General features: G+C 36.5%; 2 protein-coding genes across 2 annotated transcripts; both read right to left on the minus strand.

Moving 5' to 3' along the window:
• Window positions 1–1,421: 1,421 nt before the first annotated feature.
• Window positions 1,422–4,199, minus strand: LOC128195166 (uncharacterized). Its single transcript, XM_052872134.1, has 2 exons — window positions 3,035–4,199; window positions 1,422–2,725 (listed from the first exon to the last, which is right to left on the minus strand). Exons 1-2 carry the CDS (start codon window positions 4,197–4,199, stop codon window positions 1,776–1,778), a joined length of 2,115 nt encoding a protein of 704 aa, XP_052728094.1. The 3' UTR covers window positions 1,422–1,775.
• Window positions 4,200–16,830: 12,631 nt separating this feature from the next.
• On the minus strand, window positions 16,831–21,918 carry LOC108327153 (receptor-like protein kinase FERONIA). Its single transcript, XM_052872136.1, has 2 exons — window positions 21,703–21,918; window positions 16,831–19,460 (listed from the first exon to the last, which is right to left on the minus strand). The coding sequence occupies exons 1-2, from the start codon at window positions 21,916–21,918 to the stop codon at window positions 16,983–16,985; spliced, it is 2,694 nt and encodes an 897-aa protein (XP_052728096.1). The 3' UTR covers window positions 16,831–16,982.
• Between the last annotated feature and the right edge of the window lie 518 nt (window positions 21,919–22,436).

The following is a 22,436-nucleotide window of genomic DNA, read 5'->3' on the forward strand; positions in this document are numbered from 1 at the left end:
AGCATCCACCATGTTGAGAGAAAAGAAGTCACGGCTGGTCCAATATAATAGCTTGGTTGCAGATCCAGAAATGAAGGACAGCAGTCCAGCCACGTGAAGCAGTTTCAAACAGAGAAAAAGGGGTGTGTTGATTTATAGAGAAAGGCTCACGGCTTTCATTTCAGCTGCTGGGAAAAGAAGAGAACTCCCAACACTTCACACGGTGGAAAGCAGCAGCAGCTTGGACGGAAGATGGCAGAAGCACTCACGGTCTTCACAGTCCAGCAAGCTCTACAGTTCTGGTCTAGCATTAGAAAAACCATCCAGCTTGGCAGCAGCTACGTTCAAGGGAGAAGAAAGAAGAAAAAGAAATGGCACTAGTGTTGGATTTTGGATGAGAATGGAGAGGTCACGGCCACAATGAGGAAGAAGACAAGCAAGGCCCCACTTTCTTGACTTTGGCACATCTAAGGATTTGTAGATTCACGGGCAAAATGAGAAGATGAGAAGTCACGAGAGTTTCTCCAGAGAAATAGCTATAAATTAGCATCAGCAGCAAAGAAGAAATTCATCAGATTTTAGGAGTAGTCTAGGATAGCATCCACGTCTGGGAGGAGGCTCTCGCCTCTTCCTTTTTCAAAGCTACCTGTGTTTTTAATTTCAGCAGTGTGTAGTTTTCATTTCTGAACCTGTCACATTTGCTCGTTTCATTTTTAGTTGTACCGTTCAAGAATTTTAATCAAAGTGTTGAATGTTTGATGAATTTTATTTTTAGTCAAGTGCTTCTATTTTTACCGTTTACTATTTTCTTAAACGTTAAAATTCGGTCAATGTATTTTCCTGTTCATCTTATTTTCAGACGTTGTTTTTATCGTTTATTTTTACTAATGCTTTTGGAAAATTTTAATTACAATGTTTTTACCGTTTCTGCATATTTACTGTTCCATTTTTATCGTCCTTTATCGTCCAGTTTTTATTGTCTTTAAAGTTTATTTCAGTGTTTTTAAATTCTGTCTCGTTTAAATTCCAGTCCACTTTAATTTTACTGCACAAAACCATATCACAAAACCCCCCCTTTTCGTGTAAAATCTGAGACTGAACCCAAATTGATCCTTGAGAGACGACCTAGGAGTCACTTCCTAGTAATATACTGCATTAATTTATGCACATCAAATTTGTATGACCGCGACAGTCGTGTCAACCATCATGGAGGAGACGTGAACTACCTTTCTGCTTAAAGCGTCTGCTACAACGTTAGCTTTTCCCGGATGGTAGAGTAGTTCAAAGTCGTAGTCCTTCAAGAACTCTAGCCAACGTCTCTGTCTCATATTCAGCTCCTTTTGATCAAATAGATACTTGAGACTCTTGTGATCACTGAACACTTGAAATGTTGATCCATACAAGTAGTGTCTCCAGATCTTCAAAGCAAAGACGACCGCTGCTAACTCCAGGTCGTGAGTTGGGTAGTTCTTCTCGTGAACCTTCAGTTGCCGAGAAGCGTAAGCAACCACCCTCTTTTCTTGCATGAGTACACAGCCCAAACCTTGATGAGACGCGTCACAATATACCACGAAGGGTTTAGCCGTGTCAGGTATGACCAGTACCGGGGCGCTTGTTAACTTATTCTTCAATTCCTGGAAACTTCCTTCACACCGATCGGTCCAAGCGAACGGTTGATCCTTTCTGGTCAGCTGAGTAAGCGGAGCTACTATTTTGGAAAATCCTTCAATGAACCGTCTATAGTAGCCCGCGAGTCCCACAAAACTACGAACCTCGGTAACTGAGCGTGGACTCTCTCATTCCAGTACTGCTCTTACTTTAGCCGGATCTACTGAGATTCCTTCAGCTGAAACCACATGTCCCAAGAATGGCACTTCCTTCATCCAGAATTCACATTTAGAGAATTTGGCATATAACTCCTTTTCTCTTAGCACGCCTAGAACGATCCTCAAGTGATCCTCATGTTCTTCATAGCTCTTGGAGTAGACAAGAATGTCATCAATGAAGACGACCACGAACTTGTCTAGATACGGTCTGAAGATACGATTCATGTAGTCCATAAATATTGCTGGGGCGTTTGTCACACCGAACGGCATTACTACATACTCGTAGTGTCCGTATCGAGATCGGAAGGCTGTCTTCTGGATGTCTTCTTCCTTCACCCGAATCTGATGATATCCCGACCGTAAATCAATCTTTGAAAATATGACCGCGCCATGTAATTGATCTAGTAGGTCGTCTATCCTAGGCAAAGGGTACTTGTTCTTGATAGTCAGTTTGTTTAACTGCCTATAATCAATGCAGAGACGAGAGCTACCATCCTTCTTCTTCACTAAGAGTACCGGCGCTCCCCAAGGTGATGCGCTAGGTCTGATAAACTGCTTATCCATTAACTCTTCAATCTGTTCCTTGAGTTCAGCTAACTCTGCTGGCGACATCCGATAAGGTGCAATAGAGATAGGTCCAGCATTCGACACTAAGTCGATAGTAAATTCCACCTCGCGTGGAGGAGGTAATCCAGGCACTTCATCAGGAAATACATCAGAGAATTCATCCACGACTGATCGTCCTCCATTCGGTTTACTAGACGATCGCTCATGATTCAAATCTTCAATTCGTTCGTCCGAATGCGTCATGATCAGAAAACAACTGGCGCCATCCACTATATCTTCCTTCAATTGACCGAGCATCACAGATAGCTCTACTTCATATTCATCCGGAAACACCAATTCCTTTGCACCACAATCTATGAGAATGCGATTGGCAGCCAGCCAATCCATTCCTAAGATTACTTCTAAATCTTTCAAGGGTAGACAGATGAGATTCACTTTATAATTTCGCCCCTCAACCTCTATAGGACACTTAACACATACAGTAGACGTCCTAACCTCACCAGCCGCTGGGGTTGATACTACCAAGTCGAACTGCATCTCGCGTTCGGCTAATCCCAATTTCTCAACACACGCCTTCGAAATGAAGGAGTGTGTTGCCCCCGAATCATACAACACACAAACAGACATTCCAAACAACAAACAAGTACTGGTGACGAGCGTACCTGAGCTGGCAGCTTCGGCGCCCGTGATCGCATACACTCGACCAACAGCTTGTGCTCGTCCACCCCGATCCTGTTGCATCCTCCCGGCATTTGGCGGCCTCATTACCGCTCGTCCACCCATTCTACACTCACGTTCTATATGACCATTTCTTCCACAACGAGTGTAGGACTTCACTCCCAATAACTGAGGGCAAGACGACCGGTAGTGTGGTCCTCCGCATTGGAAACACTTGACTGATCCGTGCCGTCCAGACTGTCCGCCAACAACCATAGCCTGGGAATTAGATGGTTGTGCTGGGCGAGCATATGGCAACCTGTTCCGATTCAGATTCGGCCTGGACATGATCGGCCCTCTAGTTGGTTGTTGCTGTTTCTTCAGTCGTTCTGCTTCAGCCACATTTTTCTCTAACACTTTTGCTCTCTCAACCATGGCAGGAAAAGACTTAATGCAAAGGCTGGAGATTAGTACCTTCAGATCACTTCTCAACCCATTTTCGAACTTCCGGCACTGCCACACTTCACTAGTAGCCATGGTATTGAAACGGACCAAGTGCTTGAACCTGTTAGTGTACTCAGAAACAGACATATTGCCCTGCACCAACTGGAGAAACTCCACTTCTTTGCCGAAACGGACACTGTCCGGGAAATACTCCTCATAGAATTTTTCCTTGAACACTTCCCAGGAAATAGGACTTTCATCTTGCGTTAGTATCATCTTAACGCTTGCCCACCAGTGACTGGCCTCCCCAGTCAGCAGATACTCAGTATACGCTAACCTGTTGTCTTCTGGGCATCGCTTGGCATTGTAGATCTGCTCCATGTCCCTTATCCACTGATCAGCTCCGTCGGGAAGGCATTTCCCATCAAACTTTGCAGGACGATGCTGCAAGAAATTTTCCAAACTCCACTCAGCCTGATGAGTAGTGTTTGAAGCAGATGCTCCTGGCGTACCCCTAGTAGCTGCAAGAATCTCCATCAGCTGCCTCTGAGTCATTTCAGAATTGGCGCGAGCAGCTTCGAGATTTTGTGAATTAGTCGCGTTTTGCTGCATCAGAACAACATTCTGCTCTTGTAGCCTTTCGATCACTGATTCCAACAATCTGGTGTTGTTGGGCACATCGTTTTCATTGGTCTGTGGTGGAGGAGGAGGAAGTCTAGGTGCCATTGATTCTCTGGAACGGAGAAAAGAACGAACGTTAGTCCTGTTCAAAGAGTCGAAAATAACTCATTAAACGCAATTTAAGCACACAGCAAAAACACAGTGTACTCATAACCTACAGTGTCCTTAAAAGAACAAAACTGCTCTGATACCACTAATGTGACATCCCAAAAATACAGCATAAAACCATAAAATCAGAAAATCACATTTAATAATATTTCAATACAGTTTTCCCACTAAAAACAAATCAACGCTCAAGAACGACCGTCCTTGAGTACAGTCTTACAATAATAACAAAACGGACATGCAAAGCCGCACGTCTTCAGAGTTACAAATGAAAAAGCCGAAAGTACACGAAACTTGACCGAACGATTTACACGGCACACATACCGAACGGTCTAATAGTTTAAAATAACAAGACAAGATGGTCGAACGACCACTCTAATACAGGCTACATAACTGGCCGAGCGCCTCACTGCTCGGTCTTTACTTCAACATCAACCAGGTTCTCTTCATTCAGCACCTCTTCCAAACGCTCGTCTCCGTCTGCTCACATCCACACGGATGATCATTGCAATGACAAGACGGACGTACAAGGACAATAGACAACACAAGGAAACGAAAGGGTAAGCTTACTTAATTTAACTCATGCATCAGTCATACAATTCATTACATAATTCATCACACATCAAGGCATTATAACGCATGCACAAAATAAGACTCAACACGACTGATTGTCCGGACTGTATGAAATCTGCGTAGTTACAAGCGTTCTGGCACCCGGGTGGTGTGGTAACTGGCATCCTCATCAGCTGCCACCCGAGGTTAGTACGTCCGTCCAAAGTACCTCTAAGGACGACGACCTCCTGCCATTCCCACGCATGACGTGTGCCTCTACTTGAGGACGATCACTCACGGAATATCAGGATTGAACAGCCAGCATTAACTTCCCACAGTCATACTTTACGAATTTCAACATTCATCTGAGTCGTTCCTACCTGGAACGCTCGTTCAGTAATCATAGTTTCATTTTCATCTCGTATACTGTTCATCATTCACTATTCATTAATTCATATCCATTTTCATCATTTATAAGGATGAGCATCAAAAACCAAATGTCCTACCCTCACCAAGAATACGAGGACGGACGTTGCAGACTTTGACCAAGAGGACGCTCGTTAAGAATCGGAGAACGAACGTTAGATATATGATCGCCATTTTGAGCGAGCGCTTAATATAAGACCGAGCCCCTGTTTTAGAACGAACGTTCAGAATAAAACCGAATACCATTTTTTTTAACGAACGTTCGGTATAAGACCGAACAACAATTAGGACGAGCGCTCATTATAAAACCGAGCACTCTAAAGGACGAACGCTAAGTTCAGGACCGAGCACTATTTGGACGAACGCTCAGTTTGAGACCGAGCACCAACTAGAGCGAACACTCAGATTAAAACCGAGCGCCATTTGGGACGAACGCTCAGTGTGAGACCGAGCGCCTATTAGAGGGAGCGTTCAGTATAAGACTGAACACCAACTTGGACGAACGTTTAGTATAAGACTAGGACGAACGTTCAATATAAGATTAGGACGAACGTTCAGTTTAATATATGGACGAACGCTCGGTATAAGACCGAACGTTTAATAGCTCAGATTGGTAGAACTTGAAAAATAAACTAAGATACTTTTAAAGAAGTATTTTCGAACGGTTAAGATAAACAGTTGCATATACATAGACAATTACAAAGAGATAGAAGTTTATCCAAAACATTAGCTTCAACAGTGTTTGACCGAACGCTCAAATAGAACATTTTAGAGTGAGGACGCTCGTCCTCAACCACAAATTTACTCAAATGACCGAATCAACATTTCAAACATTTTACTACGAAAAACCAAACGGTCAAGGAACGTCCAGTACGAACGTGAATTTCATGGGGAGTTCATTTACATTTTCAGTTCACTTCTCATCATAATTACATAATTACGTTCGTTCCAATCACCCAAAAATATCAGATTTCATACGACTCATATCATGCAATTTTCATACGTTTCATTTCACCAATCCAACGAACGTTCATACATTTAAATCACATCCACATCAGCATGTATTATTCTCATACAGCGAAATAACGAACGTTCATATCATTCAATTTCATCAATCATCATACATCATACTCATACGAACGTTCACATACAACATACATCAAAACAATTAAATTAAATAAGCTTCCCTTACCTGGAAATGAACGAACGTTCACAGACGCACACAACGCTTCTCCACTCAAATTCCACTAGCCCACGCTCGTTAATCCACTGTACGAGCGAACCCCAACAACTTCTCTACCCAAAGGAAATAACGAACGTACAACTCAGAAATGAGTTTGCATGCCAGGAAAACGAACGTCCAGAGAGTGGGAAAAACTTACTAGCTTAGTCTGAAACGAACGTCTTCTGTGAAATTCCCGGATGTCGTTCGTCCTTCTAAGTTGCCGGAGTGTAGAACGGAGGAGGTGAATGGTGGCACCTTAGAGAGAAGGCAGAGAGTGTAGAGAGAAGGAGGAAAGAAAGAGTTCAGAAATCAGGAAGAGAGGGATGTGCAGAGTGAGTGGGGAATATGTTCAGAATTCCCACTCGCCACCGAACGCATGTCCACTCTGGCAGCTATGTTGGCATCGCACTGCGCGGCCTCTCTGACAGCCCATAACAGACGGTCGTCCACTCCCGAGCGGACACCTGGACTCCACTACTGCCGGACGCACGTTCACACCCTGGCAGACGGCGCTCCACTGACGCTGCTGACTCAACTGAACGTGCGGCAGCTGGCGTCCGTTAGTGGTTGTCGGGCACTGTTTTCGGCCATGTTCACTACTGAGGTGGCTCGTCCTCCTGCTGCCACGTGGACTCCACTATGCATTTTTTTTAAAGAGTCCTCACATCTTGTCACAGTCAAAAAAATTCATTAGATATTAAATTTAAATATACAGAACTAAAATAATATATTAAAAAGAGAGAGGATTGAATACATCAATTTAAAAATATAAAAACAAATTTTGAAAAAACGACTAAAATCAAATTTGTTTAATATTTTATGTATGATAATCACCAAACAGCTGCATTGATATTTACCTGCAAAATATAGTAAATATATAATTATTATAATATTTATATTTTCCAACCCCTTATTTTTTTTGTAATATTAATTTATAATAACAATATAATTTACATTTAAATTAGAGATCAATCCATTTTTGATAGTTGCATATTTTTCAATCTTTTTATATATACAATCTATGGAATTAATCAGTGATCCATGTAAGGACCGAGTGTCCTTTTTATTTTAAAAAGAAGGAAGTGGTGGGGGAAGAGGAGCACATTGTGAGTGGTAAAAGGAGGGGCGGCTGCACGTTTCTGGAAGTGGGGAAGTGGGCGGCTGCACTTGGAGAAAGTGGAGGGGCTCCCTGTTTGCAGAGTGGTGCAGCTGGTGGGTGGTGGGTCTTTCCACTTTTGGATTGCTTCATCCACCAAGGGAGACACCATCATCTCCTTCGTGTGGACAGAAGATGGCACCCACGTCTCCTCATCGTTCTCCTCCGCGAGTCGATCAACTTGACTCTAATCAGATGCTGAATGAGGTGCTCCAGACGTTGCAACAGCAGAATGCTGCATTGGTTCAACAGAATACCTTTGCATTGCAAAATCTTGAAGCCGCAAGGGTATCGGCAGAGAACGCGAGAGTGTCTTCCGAGAACACTCAGAGGGAGTTGATGGAATTTATGACTAATGCTAGGACTCCTCCAAGCGTTTCTTCCGTTATTATTCCTGCGCAAGAGTGGAGTTTGGAGAGTTTTCTGCAACATCGCCCAACGAGATTCACTGGCAAGTGCAAGCCTGATGAAGCTGATCACTGGTTTGGAGACATGGAGAGGATATTCGAAGCTAAGGGGTGTCCTGATGAGAAGAAGTTAGCTTATACTCAATATCTGCTTACTGGGGAAGCTGGCCATTGGTGGAACAGCATGAAGATGATCCTTGAAAGGAGTGGGACTCCTATTACTTGGGAGTTGTTTAAGACCAAATTTTACACTGAGTACTTCCCAAACAGTGTGAGATTTGCAAAGGAAGTGGAATTTCTAGAGTTGGTGCAAGGCAACGGATCGGTGTCGGAATATGCAAACCGCTTCAAGCATTTGCTTCGTTTCAACACTATGGCAGTAGATGAAGAGTGGCAGTGCAGAAAATTTGAGAATGGCTTGAGGAAGGATATCAAGTTGCTGGTAAAAGGGTTACGCATCAGAGAGTTCCCTACATTGGTGGAGATGTCTCGTGATCTAGAGAAGACGAAGAGTGAACCTGAAGGACAGCAGGATCAGCCTGCTAGGAGTGGGGGACCATCTGGATCTCGTGATGGAATTAGCATTAAGAAGACGCCATACGCTAGACCATCATTCTATTCTGGGTCTAAGGGTTCATCCTATCAACCATCGGCGCAGTCAGGGCCATCTGGCAACGTTAAATGTTTTAAATGTGGAGGACCTCATTATCGTAGCAACTGCCCTGTGGAAAGAAGAGTATTGAAGTGTTTCAAGTGCGGGAAAGAAGGGCACTATGCTGCTGAGTGTACTTCTACAGTAGGATCAGGATCTCAAGCGCAGAGGACTGGTTTGCCTCCACCCAGGGAAGGTGGCAGAACTCCGACGACGGGCAGAGTGTACGCCTTGGTGGGATCAGAAGCAGTCAGCTAAGGTAACATCCTCATCTGTAATTGTTTACTTCCTCGGTATGCTTTGTGTTGTGCTTTTGATTTGGGGACAACACACTCCTTCATAGCGAAGGCAGGTGTTGAAAAATTTGGGTATGTCTGTAGAAGAGTTAGGCGATGACCTGTTGGTGTCTACACCAACATCAGGATTAATTGGGACTTCTTCTGTGTGTGTCCGTTATCCGAATGTCGTAAAGGGACGTCGGTTCAAGGTAAATCTCATCAGTTTACCTTTGCAAGGATTAGAAGTATTTCGAGAATGGATTGGCTATCCATCAAGAGCATCCTTATCAACTGTGATGATAAGAAGGTGTTGTTTCCGGATAAAGACAAAGATGTCTTTGTCGATCGGCGTCGTGAAGCAAGACCTCCTGGAAGGTGCTAGTTGCTTCTTAGTGTTGTCACATATGGAAGTGACTCAAGTTTCGGATCATGCGGCGCAGGAGAGTCAGAGTGTAAACCTCGCAGTAGGTTTCGTGAAGAAGTTTCTGGCTTACCTCCTTCACGTAAGCATGAAGATCACCTTAGGACAGTGCTTGAAGTTAAGGGTGTTCAAGTCGGAGAAGATTTGTCAGCTCAAGTGCAACCAGTAAGGATTAAGGACAAACTGTCAAACGAGTCAAGGTCATCTGGGATGGTAGAACAAGCGACTCTACCTGGAAATTAGAGGTGAGGTGGGAGTAACCTACCTCGACTTGTTCTTGTAACGCCGAATTTTCGAGGACGAAAATTTTTGTTGTTGGGGAGAATGTAAGGACCGAGTGTCCTTTTTATTTTAAAAAAGAAGGAAGTGGTGGGGGAAGAGGAGCACATTGTGAGTGGTAAAAGGAGGGGCGGCTGCACGTTTCTGGAAGTGGGGAAGTGGGCGGCTGCACTTGGAGAAAGTGGAGGGGCTCCCTGTTTGCAGAGTGGTGCAGCTGGTGGGTGGTGGGTCTTTCCACTTTTGGATTGCTTCATCCACCAAGGGAGACACCATCATCTCCTTCGTTAGTGGACACTGCACCAAGGAGTGGAAGGGAACGGTTGTGATTCTTCCAGTTGTGGAGGGTCCAATTTCTTTTCCCTTATAGGTAAAAAGCCTTGGATTCATGGGGTATTGGTTCTGAACTTCGGGAAGAGTAGAATTCTTGCTGCCATATCTCTGAGTGGAGTGTTCGGTGCTGCATCTGGAGGAGCAAAAGGCTTGCTGCAGATTTGGGAAAGGTGAGACAGAGAACGTCCAGAGCTTTTCTGCAAATCTTTTGGGAGAAAGATTCAAGGAAGTCTTCAAGAGGTAAGGGGAGTTGGATTTTCTGTATGTTGGTAGTTGTTGCATGATGTAGATGCTGGAAATTTGAGGTTGTGTGTATGGTTGGACTGAAAATGATATGTTGATTCATGTATGTAATCTTTTATGTTTTGGAATTGAAGGAAATTAGGATTTTGTAGCTTTTTAGTTATTTGGAGAGGAAGTGAGGTAGTGGTTTTGAGTATTTGGGGTCTAGAGTGTTATTGAGCATTTGGAACAGTTTCACCCACTGTATTGTGACTTGTTAGAGTTATCAAATTGATCAAAATAGGTGCACAGTAGTGGAATTGGATTTTTAGTATCAAAGTTATGAAAATTTGTATTTTATGGTTGAATTTGAGTATGAATCCCTTAAGAATTGAATAAGGAACGGTTATAATCAATTAGGTAAGTCCAATCTAGTATAAAACATGAATTTAGGGTGTTAGAAGTTAAATAAAAGGGTTGAAAATGGTAAAACGAGGTTCTGGCCTCAAATCTGCAGAATTCTGCATTCTGCAGAATTCTCGCCCGGGCGCCCCTGTCGCGCCCAGGCGCCCCAATCTCTGGAAGAGTCGCACCTGGCATGTCGCGCCTGAGCGCGCGATGCTAGAGTGAGCGTTCGTCCAATTTGATCTAAATTGGACGTTCGTCCGTTTTGAGCCACATTAGACGTTCGTCCAAATGGCTCGATCAAGCGTTCGGCCTTTGTTCTCAGTTGAGCGTTCGGCCTGCTGTTGTGGGCGAGCGTTCGTCCAAACAGTGATTATCCGGTCGTATCATATTTGATCTGTGTAGCGTTCATCTAAACAGTATTGGCAGTAATCTGATAGCGTTCGTCCTAGTGAGCATTCGACCAAACAGTGTTTATGATCTATTGTTCGTTCGTCCAAACAGTGATTACCTAGCAATGATTCGTCCTGAGAGTGTTTAGATTAATAACGTTCAGTCTCACAGTGTACGTCCGTGGAGTGTTCGATCCCAGTGTTCGGTTATTAGCGTTCGATCATTACTTGATCTAAGGTAACGAGCATCCGTATGAGGAGCGATTGGTGTTTGTACGTTCGTTTAATAGCGTTCGGCCTTATGGTGCTCGGTTTGTAGCGTTCGGCCTAATTCTCATAGCGTCCGTTCAGATTGTGCTCGTTAGCGTTCGGCCAAGTATTCAACTATAGCGTTCGGTTTTCGCGTTCGGCAAATGGCATTCGGCATTCAGTTATGAGCGTTCGACCTGACATGAGGACGTTCGTCCAAATAGTGTCCGGCCTCGCAAATGGCGTTCGTTCAGAACGTGCGTCCCATGGTGTTCGGTGAATAGTGCTCGTTCAATGAGTACTCTACCAAAAATGTATTCTAAATCCATTTTCTATTAAATTGAACTATGTGTACAAATGTTTGTAATGTATATTGTGATGGGATTTATGTGAAAGTATGTGAATGCATGAGAATGTACGAAATATGATAAATTACTGCAATGATATAATTGTAAATATAAATGATGTATGTGAGTATGAAGTGGACATCTCTGGGAGAGATGACCACAAGTGACTATGTGATGTTGTGGTTGTTGAGTATAACTGTAGTGAACCTAGGATCGGTCTGTCTATCCCTACACTCAAAGCATTGTTCATGCTCACATAGAGAAGAACAGTGTCAGTGGTGAGAGTAGAGGGAGGTCCTCGTCTATAGCCTTTAATGGCAGAGATAGGCAGGTTGGGGATTTACCTTGCTAGTGTTGGAGAAAGACCAACAGACTATGCGAGTGCAAAGACGACTGTTGGTTCGACAGTAATACAAATCCGGATGAGTCGTATGTGTGGATTTACCTTGTATAGTGTTGGGGAGTGCCAGCAGAACTATGCGAGTGTAAAGATGTGTGAGTTGTGGTTCAATGAGCATGCTATAATTGTTCTTTTATATGAATTTATGTATGATACCATGAGTTAACTGTGATATTGGTATAACATGCTTTTTATATCTAGCTCACCCTTGCATTGTTTGTGTTGTGTGCTGTTTGGGTATGTTTCTTTGGCGATGATCATCCACTTGGATGGGAGCAGACGTTGTTGAGGAGATCTCTTTGGAGCAAGAGCTGGAGGATACTAAGGTTGCGGAGTAGTCTTCTTAGAGTTTCCCATCTGAACACGTGTAGTGTTCGACTCTTTAAGCTATTTAAGTTTGAATTTCCGTTTTCTTTTATTTCTGGATGACTGTAATTTTACATTTAATTACACGTCATGATCCGACTGTTCTCTTTATTGGAATGTTGACGTCTTTATTATGTAATATTTGTTATTATATAATCGGGATGTTACAATCCACAGTTTAATAACGGTGTCAATTCCTTTATCAGACACCCCTTCTAATACAAAACTTGTAAATATTTAAATTTTTTATTACAATTGTAGACTAAAAATTATGTATATAAATTAAAATTACAACATTTTGATTATCGCACCCATTCTTTTGTATTTTCTACGAAATAAAGTTATACATGTGAAATAATTGTTATAAGCTTAAAAATAATAAAATAGATAATTGTATGTGATAAATTACAAAAAATTATTGAAATCTTAATAACTATTTTAAGTTAATTATATAAAATTTATACTCTTTATTTGCTTTAGGTAAATAATTGATCACGTTTCTTTAAATTAAAGAGAAATAACTTTTCATTTATTCAAATTGAAATATATAAAGTGTGATTTTTCACTGGTATTTACTTTTCTTTAAATAATTACTTAAAGACTATTTTAGTTGTTAATATTAAACTCGATAACTCATTTGTAGTTATTAAAACGTTATTTTCTTCCTTATTTTTCACTCCTCATCTTATATATTAATAAATCAAAGATTTCAGATCATTAAATATTCCGTTAAAAGAAGTTGAATTCCAAGTGGGAACACTAAATTTAACTAATTCTAGAAAGTTAAATCACAAACACTTATTTCTTTAATGAGAAAAAGAAAGGACAATAAATATTGAACTACCCAAAGAACAAAGGGGAAGACTTGTAAGAAGACTCCTTAAAATTATTAGAAACATTTGTTTGCACGTAATGGGATGCTTCCTTATTTTCTTTCAACTTCAACATTCTCACACTGATCATTAAGCTTTCATAATCTTCTTTCAATGCCAGAAGGATAGAAAAGTGCATATATTGTTAGCAATTATGCTTTCTATCCACAAATGTTTCCTCTATTTAATGAATATATCATTGCATGACTTGCTCATTGACTTGTCGACTAACTAAAAATATAAATTTTTCAATCTAATTCTTACCTCTATAATTTTGTATTACTTTTTTACTTTTATAAAGATTAAATATCATACATATTTCAGTTTTTTGAAATTAAACAATTTTGATCTTTTAGTAAAGCATTCGTCAAAAACAAGTAATTACTTGCTTTGTAGAATATTATTAATAATTTTTAATTATAAACTTTACATTTTTATTACAAGAATATGTTAACTTTCTTTTAATGATTAGATGATATATATTAAATTCTTATAGACATCAAAATACACATTGACGAAACTATAAGTAGTAGAGAGGGAGGTTTAACTTAATTATAACCCGTAAGTATTTTATTTTTCATTAACATGTACATTAAAACAGATATTTATTGTAAACCAAAAATCGACAGTAACAAATAAAAGTCGATGTCAATTAGTTATTAATAATGAATTTGTATTGCACATGTACATGTCCCTAACTATAAAATCGTTGATACTAATTTGTTAAGTAGGCTTTTGAAGATTGAGTCTAACTAGTGTGGTCTTAACCAATTTTATTATTTGCCCATTTTTAAATTATGTTTTTAATTAAAATAGTTTATCGTGAGCTTGACCGATATTAATATTTTTTTTTTATTTTGAAATTTATTCAATTTAATATTGGTTTAACGAATGTTAAATAAAATATATTTTTAATATTATTTTGCATCAGTTTGGCAGAATGATACTCAAAAAAATCGTATAGTACTTTCATCTTTAAATTATATAAATGAAAAAAATTAGAATAAAAAATTATAATAGATAAAGGAGATGAGTGTAGATAAAAAATAAAAATGTATATGAAGAAAATAAATTTGGATGAAGGAGATCAGAAAAAAAAAATGTAGATAAAAAAGATTAATATTGATATAAAACATGAGTATGATACGAGTAAAAAGTTAAATTCGAGGTGATTTATGAACGTCAATCAAGAAAATAAATGTTACTAAAATTATAAAGAAAGTGAAACATAAAATTATGAATAAAGAAATTTATCAATTTTGAATTTAAATCTTTAAATTAAAAATAATTTATAATTTATATTCATTTCAATAATGCATGGAAATTCAAAATATATAACTTAGAATCAATTAAACTAACATTTACTTAACTAAACTATAAATATTAAAAATAAGAAAGGCTAGCCTCACTTTAAAATATATCAATTTTATTTATTTTAATTATGATCTACTAAATCAACAATAAATTATTTATTTTTAATAATTTTATTAACATTTGGCCTTAAGTGACTATAATTTAAATAAAGATGATAAACCTAAATAAGGTTAGTGTATTAAGGGAACATTAACTTTATTTATTTTTAGTATTATAGTTTTAATTAATGTTATTAAACTGACACAAACAAATATTTATTTAATAAAAATAAATAGTAATGTTACTTTTTTTTTATCTTTTTTATTTTAAAAAATTAAATTAGAGTTAGCTGAGCAAACACTAATATGTTAAAAAATTCCTCATATTTATGTCAGTTTAATTATCCAATAGTATTGTAATTTGATGGACATTGATATTTAAAAACTAAATTTATTTTGTAGTAATATTTATGTAGTTTACGTGAACTTATAATCTGAATTACAACTATTTAAAATGTAAAAGAATATTACATTTAAAAATAATGAGAATCATGTTCATATTTTGAAATAAAATTATCAATAGACGGAATTTATGTAAAAGTATAAGTAGAATATATTAATAATATATAATTATGTAAAAGTAAAAGTTTCTAGTTGAAAGTGATTCTTTTAAACTGTTAATAAAGATGGATCATTTTTTTGAAATTGAACTTTTAAATTAATTTTCTTAATGGACTATATTTAAATTATCAGTAGAAGAAAAGTGTTTTTTCCTATTTTATTAAAGAATAACATATTCATAAAAAAGAGTAATATATATAACGTGTGTATTTATCTTACTTATAAATATAAAAAAACATTAATAAACCTTGAATCTTATCAAATTTCTACATTAAAATAAAATTTTAAGGAAGTCTTCAAAATAATGTGATAATATATGAATTCGCAAAAATAAATTATATTTATTATAAATTAAGTATTCATAGATATTCAGATTAACTCAACTTTCTAATATATAATATATGTACATATAAATTTTATATGGAATTGATGAATATTGAGAGAAAAATTATAAGATAAAAGTAATTAGTATTTTGATAACATAAAAATGCATATTCAAGTGAAGTACAAAGTTATTCAATATATATATATATATATAAATGATCTTTTGTACTTAATAAAAACAAACTTAATTTTTATATGGATTCTACTAAAATGATGCATTATGTGAAACAGTCAGTGACAAATACTTTACTTAAATTTATTATCTTAATATTTAAAGTCATATGAGTCTATCTTAATTGAGATTATGATGAACAAGTCCTTAATTTCTAAAACCACCATAGGATAAATTAATGGGAATTTTATCCACATTAATTGAGATTATGATGAACAAGTCATATATGAGATAAACTAAAGTTTAGGGTATTTAAATTAATTATGCCCAGCCCTATCCATCCGATTCATTTTGAGTCACCAATTCAAACAATAAAAAACTGAAGTATTAATTCAAACTTTCTCTTTCTTTCATTTTTTTTTTATTCTCAAACTCTCTCTTGAGATATTGAAGTTTGACCGTAGTCACATTTGAATTTAAACTCTTGTTGAAGAGTATCACATGCCTAGTTGTTTTTGCTCTCATGATCCTTAGATATATAACTAGTGAAACTTTCTTTAAATCATTCCGAGAATTTCAACATTTGTGATTTTCTTTTCTTTCAACGTTGCATGTTGTGCAAATGTAGTAAGTAGTGACTTGATTAGTGTACTCTACTTGTATAAATTCTTATGCATCCAAACGTGTAAAATAAGTTTATAACCTAAAAATTATAATTTTCTCCTTCAAATAAAAACTTATAAATTGCGCTAATGGATGTTGAAGTATTTGTGATTTTTTTGTTACAAGAATCTAAAAGCTGTTGAGGGTAGTATGTGTTCTTACAAAAGGTTGAGATATTCATATAAGACCTATTGTTTCCTTGCTTAGTCTAAGATTGTTTAGTTTATCTTAACTTAAATGTGATTACTTTAAGTAACATTATCATCTAGGTCTTATCCTCTGCAGTATGATTTTAGAAGAATCTATTTACACTTTATTGGTGATATTCCAAGGTATAACATTTTACAAAATAAAATTTAGAAGAAAGAGAATTTGAATATAGACTAAAAATAACTACATATAGCGCTATGAAAATTACACATTAAAAGAGTCTAAAAATAACTATATAACAGTGCTATGACAATTATCCATATTAAGAGTGTAAAAATATATATAAGTATAAAATAGTGCTACGACAATTATGCATATAAAGAGTTAATACCACTAAATATTTTGAATAAAAAAGTAATAATCTTCATTAAATACTAGTAACAGCATATTGAAGTGGATTAATTAGCGTCCCTTTGGATCATTAATCTCAGAGAAAACAAGCTCTGAGATCAACCTGTCAGATTCTTGACTCGCGTAGCTTGTAGAGTTCAATCCACTGCTATTACTGAAGTCCGAAACATGCATACTACTATGGCTACCGCTAAACATGTCCTCAGTAGTACTGTCTTCATAATCCCCACCACTTTCCAACACGACATTGACATTAGCACCATCCTGAAGCTGAAGTTGCATAACAAACTCCAACACTCCAACCACGACGTTCATGGAAGGTCGGTGATTCCCATCCTCAAGCAAACAGCTCAACGCAACCTCACCAAATTTGCGCAAACAGTGAGGTGCTATCTGGCCCTTCAGTGCTGGATCCACAATCTCACTCAGAAACCCCTTCTCATACCGATGCTTCGCCCAATCCACAAGTGACACCTGTTGCTTCTCCGCCGTTCGGAGCAAAGGCTGCCTCCCGCACAATACCTCCAAGAGCACCACCCCATACGAGTACACGTCCGACTTCTCCGTCAAACGCTGTCGTTTGTAATACTCCGGATCCAAATACCCAACACTGCCTTTCACATTTGTGCTCACATGGGTCATTGAAGAACCCGTGGGCCCAATTCGAGATAACCCAAAGTCTGAAACCTTCGCCACCCATTTTTCATCCAACAAGATGTTTGTGCTCTTCACGTCACGGTGAATGATCATCTGTTTTGCACCTGTATGCAGATAATGTAGTCCTCGTGCGGCCCCTATGCATATCTGAAGCCTTTGATTCCATGAGAGCGGAGGGCTATCGGTTCCGTAGAGATGGTCACGGAGGGTTCCGCGATCCATGAAATCGTAAATGAGTATCATCTCGTTGCTCTCGTAGCAGTAACCGATGAGGGAAACAAGATGGAGGTGACGAAGTTGAGAGAGCATTTGGATCTCGTTCATGAACTCGTTCAGACCTTGCTGAGAACCGGGTTTGAGCCTTTTGATAGCGACAGGTGTTGAGCCGTCGTCGATGTAGCCTTTGTACACGTCGCCGAAGCCTCCCACTCCAACGACGAAGAGTTTGTCGAAGTTGTTTGTGGCGGCCCTGATTTCTGCGATTGAGAAGTGACGGCAGAGGTTGGTTGGTAGCGATGATGAGCCAGAGCCACCTCCGCGAGAAGTTCCATCTTTTTGGTTTTTGTAAACGGCAACGTTTTGCTTGAGTTTTTTGATGAAGAAAACCACCATAAAGGAGAGTAAAACGACACCAGAAACTGCAGCTGCGACTGCGGCAGTTAGGGGTCTCTTGGTGCCGCTATTTTTCTTCTTTGAGGTTTGCTTATTGGCGGTGTGTGAACGAGGGTCTGGATTCGGTTCAGCGAGACTACCTGTTGTGTTGTTGATTTTGAAAACTTCAATAGCATTGAGTTGTGCATCCTGAATGATGCTTTTACTATTAGGATGCATTTCCAGTGAAAGATATACCTTTTCCTTATTTCCCGGAATGTAAACTGCGTAATCTTTAACCACTGGTACACCCTTCTTGTTGTCGCTCCACTTGAGAATGTCTGCCCCTCTTTCAGCCAACTGATCCTGAATGAAGATGTAAAACATTTGTTCACCGCGTTCTTGAACCTCCGGGTTAAGCTGACAAAAGTGTAGCCTTAGCAAGTAGAAGAATCCAGAATAAACGGGAAGCTTCCATGTGAGGTTCTTAAAGGGATTCATTCCAATATTCCTTACGGAGCGATATAGTTGGTCCGGTGCCGTGTAGTTAGGAATCTGAACGAAGCTGAGACTAGTTTTTTTCGCATAATCAGCAGATGGTCCACTGTCAGTAATTAGGTATTTCTCATCCGTATCCCAGGCCCTGAGCATGCCAGTGTCCTGTGACGGGGAGATTTGTGCTCCTCCAACTTTCAACCGGTGCTTAGTCTCGAGAGCAGAGTTATTTGTAATGATATATACTTGGTTCATGTGACCAACAAATTGTGGCAATCTAGTGATGTCGTCAGGAACAGTGTAATTAGGGTTGGAGTAGTATAGATAAGAGGGCATTGAAACAATCTCGATTCCATTTATGAAAGCGTACGACTCTGTGGTACTTGGAGCGAAGGTTATGTCGAGCCTCTGATCATGTTGGAGGTAGATACAGTACTCTCTGAACAAGATGTCGGAGTGGGTTGGGTCGTCATCAGCTTCAGCATATAGGGAAGGATTGAAATGTTGAAGGAGGGTGTATGGGCCTGCTTGGACTGAGAAATTGGCTTTGGGGCGGTCAAACATTTGGTATGAAGTTGAGTAGAAGAAGAGACGAAGAAAGAAGGGGCCTTGTGTGGTGACGGGGAAGGAGTAGGTGAATTGGGAGTGAGAGAGACGGGCTTTTGCACCAAAATAGGCAAATTTGTCATCTTTATTACCAAAATGGGCAAATTTTGACTCAAAATGAAGTCGTGGGGGCCAAAACGACTTCAATTGAAGAAGTCGTGCCCCCTGCACGACTTCACCCTGTTCATTTGACCAGGGTTGAAGTCGTGCACCCCAAAAACGACTTTAGGGTATGGTAATCGATTACCACACATGTTGTAATCGATTACCATACCGTTTTTAATAAAAAAAATAAAAAATTTTGAAATCGTAGGGGGGTTCACGACTTTAATAATAGAAGTCGTGCACCCCCAACACAACTTTACTTTCTTATTATTTTTAACTTTTATTAATTAAAATCATTTACAATTTCTAAAAAATATTTTAAAATGTATTTAAAATAATTAAAATTATATCTAATTAATAATAAATAAATTTCAATATTATTAAATAAATAAATTTCATACTTTTAATTATTTTTGTAATTAAATTAAACTTTTTATAAAAGAATTTCAATTAAATAATTTATAACTATAATTATCTAATTAAAAATTCAAAAAAATTATATTTTATTATAATTTATTGTTTTTAATTTTTATTATTATAGTATATTTTTTTACAAAATTATAATTAATTAATAATAATTTCTTTCATTATAAAATATTTAAATTAATAAAATTTTTAAATATAAACTAATTAAATTAATAAAAAGATTAAATAACTAAAATCTAAAATCGTGGAGGGGGTTAACGACTTCTTTTACTGAAGTCGTGCTCCCCCCCCCCCCCCCCACACACTTTCACTTTATTACTTTTTTTAATTTAAAATGATTTATAATTTTTAAATTATATATTTAAACGTATTTAAAATATTAAAAATTATATATAATTAATATTTAAAGTTTCTAAATATTATTAAATAAATAAACTTATTTTGGTTATTAAATTAATCACATTTTTTAAAATTATTTTAATTAAATAATTTATAACTATTATTATTATAATTACATAAATTAAAATGCATAAATAATTTATAATGAAAAAAATTATTATTAATTAATTATAATTTGTAAAAAAATATACTATAATAATTAAAATTAAAAAAATAAATTATAATGAAGTATAAAATTTTTTGAATTTTTAATTAGATAATTATAATAATTATAGTTATAAATTATTTAATTAAAATTCTTTTATAAAAAATTTAATTTAATTACAAAAATGATTAAAAGTATAAAATTTATTTATTTAATAATATTAAAAAACTTTAATTATTAATATTTTTAAATGTATTTAAAATAATTAAAATCATCTTTAATTAATTATATATAATTTAGAATATTTTTAAATGTATTTAAAATAATTAAAATCATCTTTAATTAATTATATATAATTTAAAAGTATAAAGTTTATTTATTTAACAATATTTAGAAACTTTAAATATTAATTATATATAATTTTTAATATTTTAAATACATTTAAATATATAATTTAAAAATTATAAATCATTCTAAATTAAAAAAAGTAATAAAGTGAAAGTGTGTGGGGGGAGCACGACTTCAGTACAAGAAGTCGTTAACCCCCTCCACGATTTTAGATTTTAGTTATTTAATCTTTTTATTAATTTAATTAGTTTATATTTAAAAATTTTATTAATTTAAATAGTTTATAATGAAAGAAATTATTATTAATTAATTATAATTTTGTAAAAAAATATACTATAATAATAAAAATTAAAAACAATAAATTATAATAAAATATAATTTTTTTTGAATTTTTAATTAGATAATTATAGTTATAAATTATTTAATTGAAATTCTTTTATAAAAAGTTTAATTTAATTACAAAAATAATTAAAAGTATGAAATTTATTTATTTAATAATATTGAAATTTATTTATTATTAATTAGATATAATTTTAATTATTTTAAATACATTTTAAAATATTTTTTAGAAATTGTAAATGATTTTAATTAATAAAAGTTAAAAATAATAAAAAAGTAAAGTTGTGTTGGGGGTGCACGACTTCTATTATTGAAGTCGTGAACCCCCTACGATTTCAAAATTTTTTATTTTTTTAATTAAAGCCGGTATGGTAATCGATTACAACATGTGTGGTAATCGATTACCATACCCTAAAGTCGTTTTTGGGGTGCACGACTTCAACCCTGGTCAAATGAACAGGGTGAAGTCGTGCAGGGGAGGCACGACTTCTTCAATTAAAGTTGTTTTGGCCTCCCACGACTTCCCCATTTTCGTAATTTTGGTTGACTTTGCCGATTTCGGTAATATTAAAGGCAAATTTGCCTATTTTGGTGCAAAAGCCGAGAGAGACGAGCATAAGTGTAAGGGCCCTGTATTGTTGATTGTGTGTCTGCTTGAACAGCAACTGAGTCCTTGCTGTCGGAGAGGAATTTCGTATTGCTATCTCCAGTCCAGTTCCGACCATCGAGAGTGAAGTTTAAAGCGGAGCCACAGCTTACGGTGAAAAGGTCAACGGGACGGTAAATAACGTCTGCTATGGAAAAGTAAGGGTGGCACAAGGAGAGGAGGAAGAAGAGGATGTTTCGCAAAGCAATTGGTCTGTAAGTAGCGCCCATTGATAAACTGTAAGCAAAGCTGGACACACTAGTAATACACATATTATTGATAAACTTTTATTAATCAGATTTCTGTATATGTTTTACGAAAACATGGGAGGCTTTAATGCACTGGGTGCCACCGCTCTCTGTATTTATTATTATCATTCATGGAAATTTCAGCCTTGGCAAAAATATCTTCGATTGATTTTTTTTGTTTAGAATCCAATATCTTAAAAGAAACATATTTATGTACAAAGAAAAAAGTTTACCAGTATTTAATGTTGATATAGACAGAATAAAAATAATAAATTTATAAATTATACGATAAGATAAAATTATATATATATATATATATATATATATATATATATATATATATAAATAAGTTTGATAATTTACGTAACATTTTCTCAATTTTATTTGATAAAAAAATTCTTATGCATGACAAAAGACATATTTTAAACAAAAGAATATTTGAATAATATTTTCTTTTTTCTATTTTTTTATTTTAAATTAAAAATAAAAGTTATTAAAAT

This window comes from Vigna angularis, chromosome 2, assembly GCF_016808095.1.
Source record: "Vigna angularis cultivar LongXiaoDou No.4 chromosome 2, ASM1680809v1, whole genome shotgun sequence".
In the NCBI taxonomy this organism is placed as follows: domain Eukaryota; kingdom Viridiplantae; phylum Streptophyta; class Magnoliopsida; order Fabales; family Fabaceae; genus Vigna; species Vigna angularis.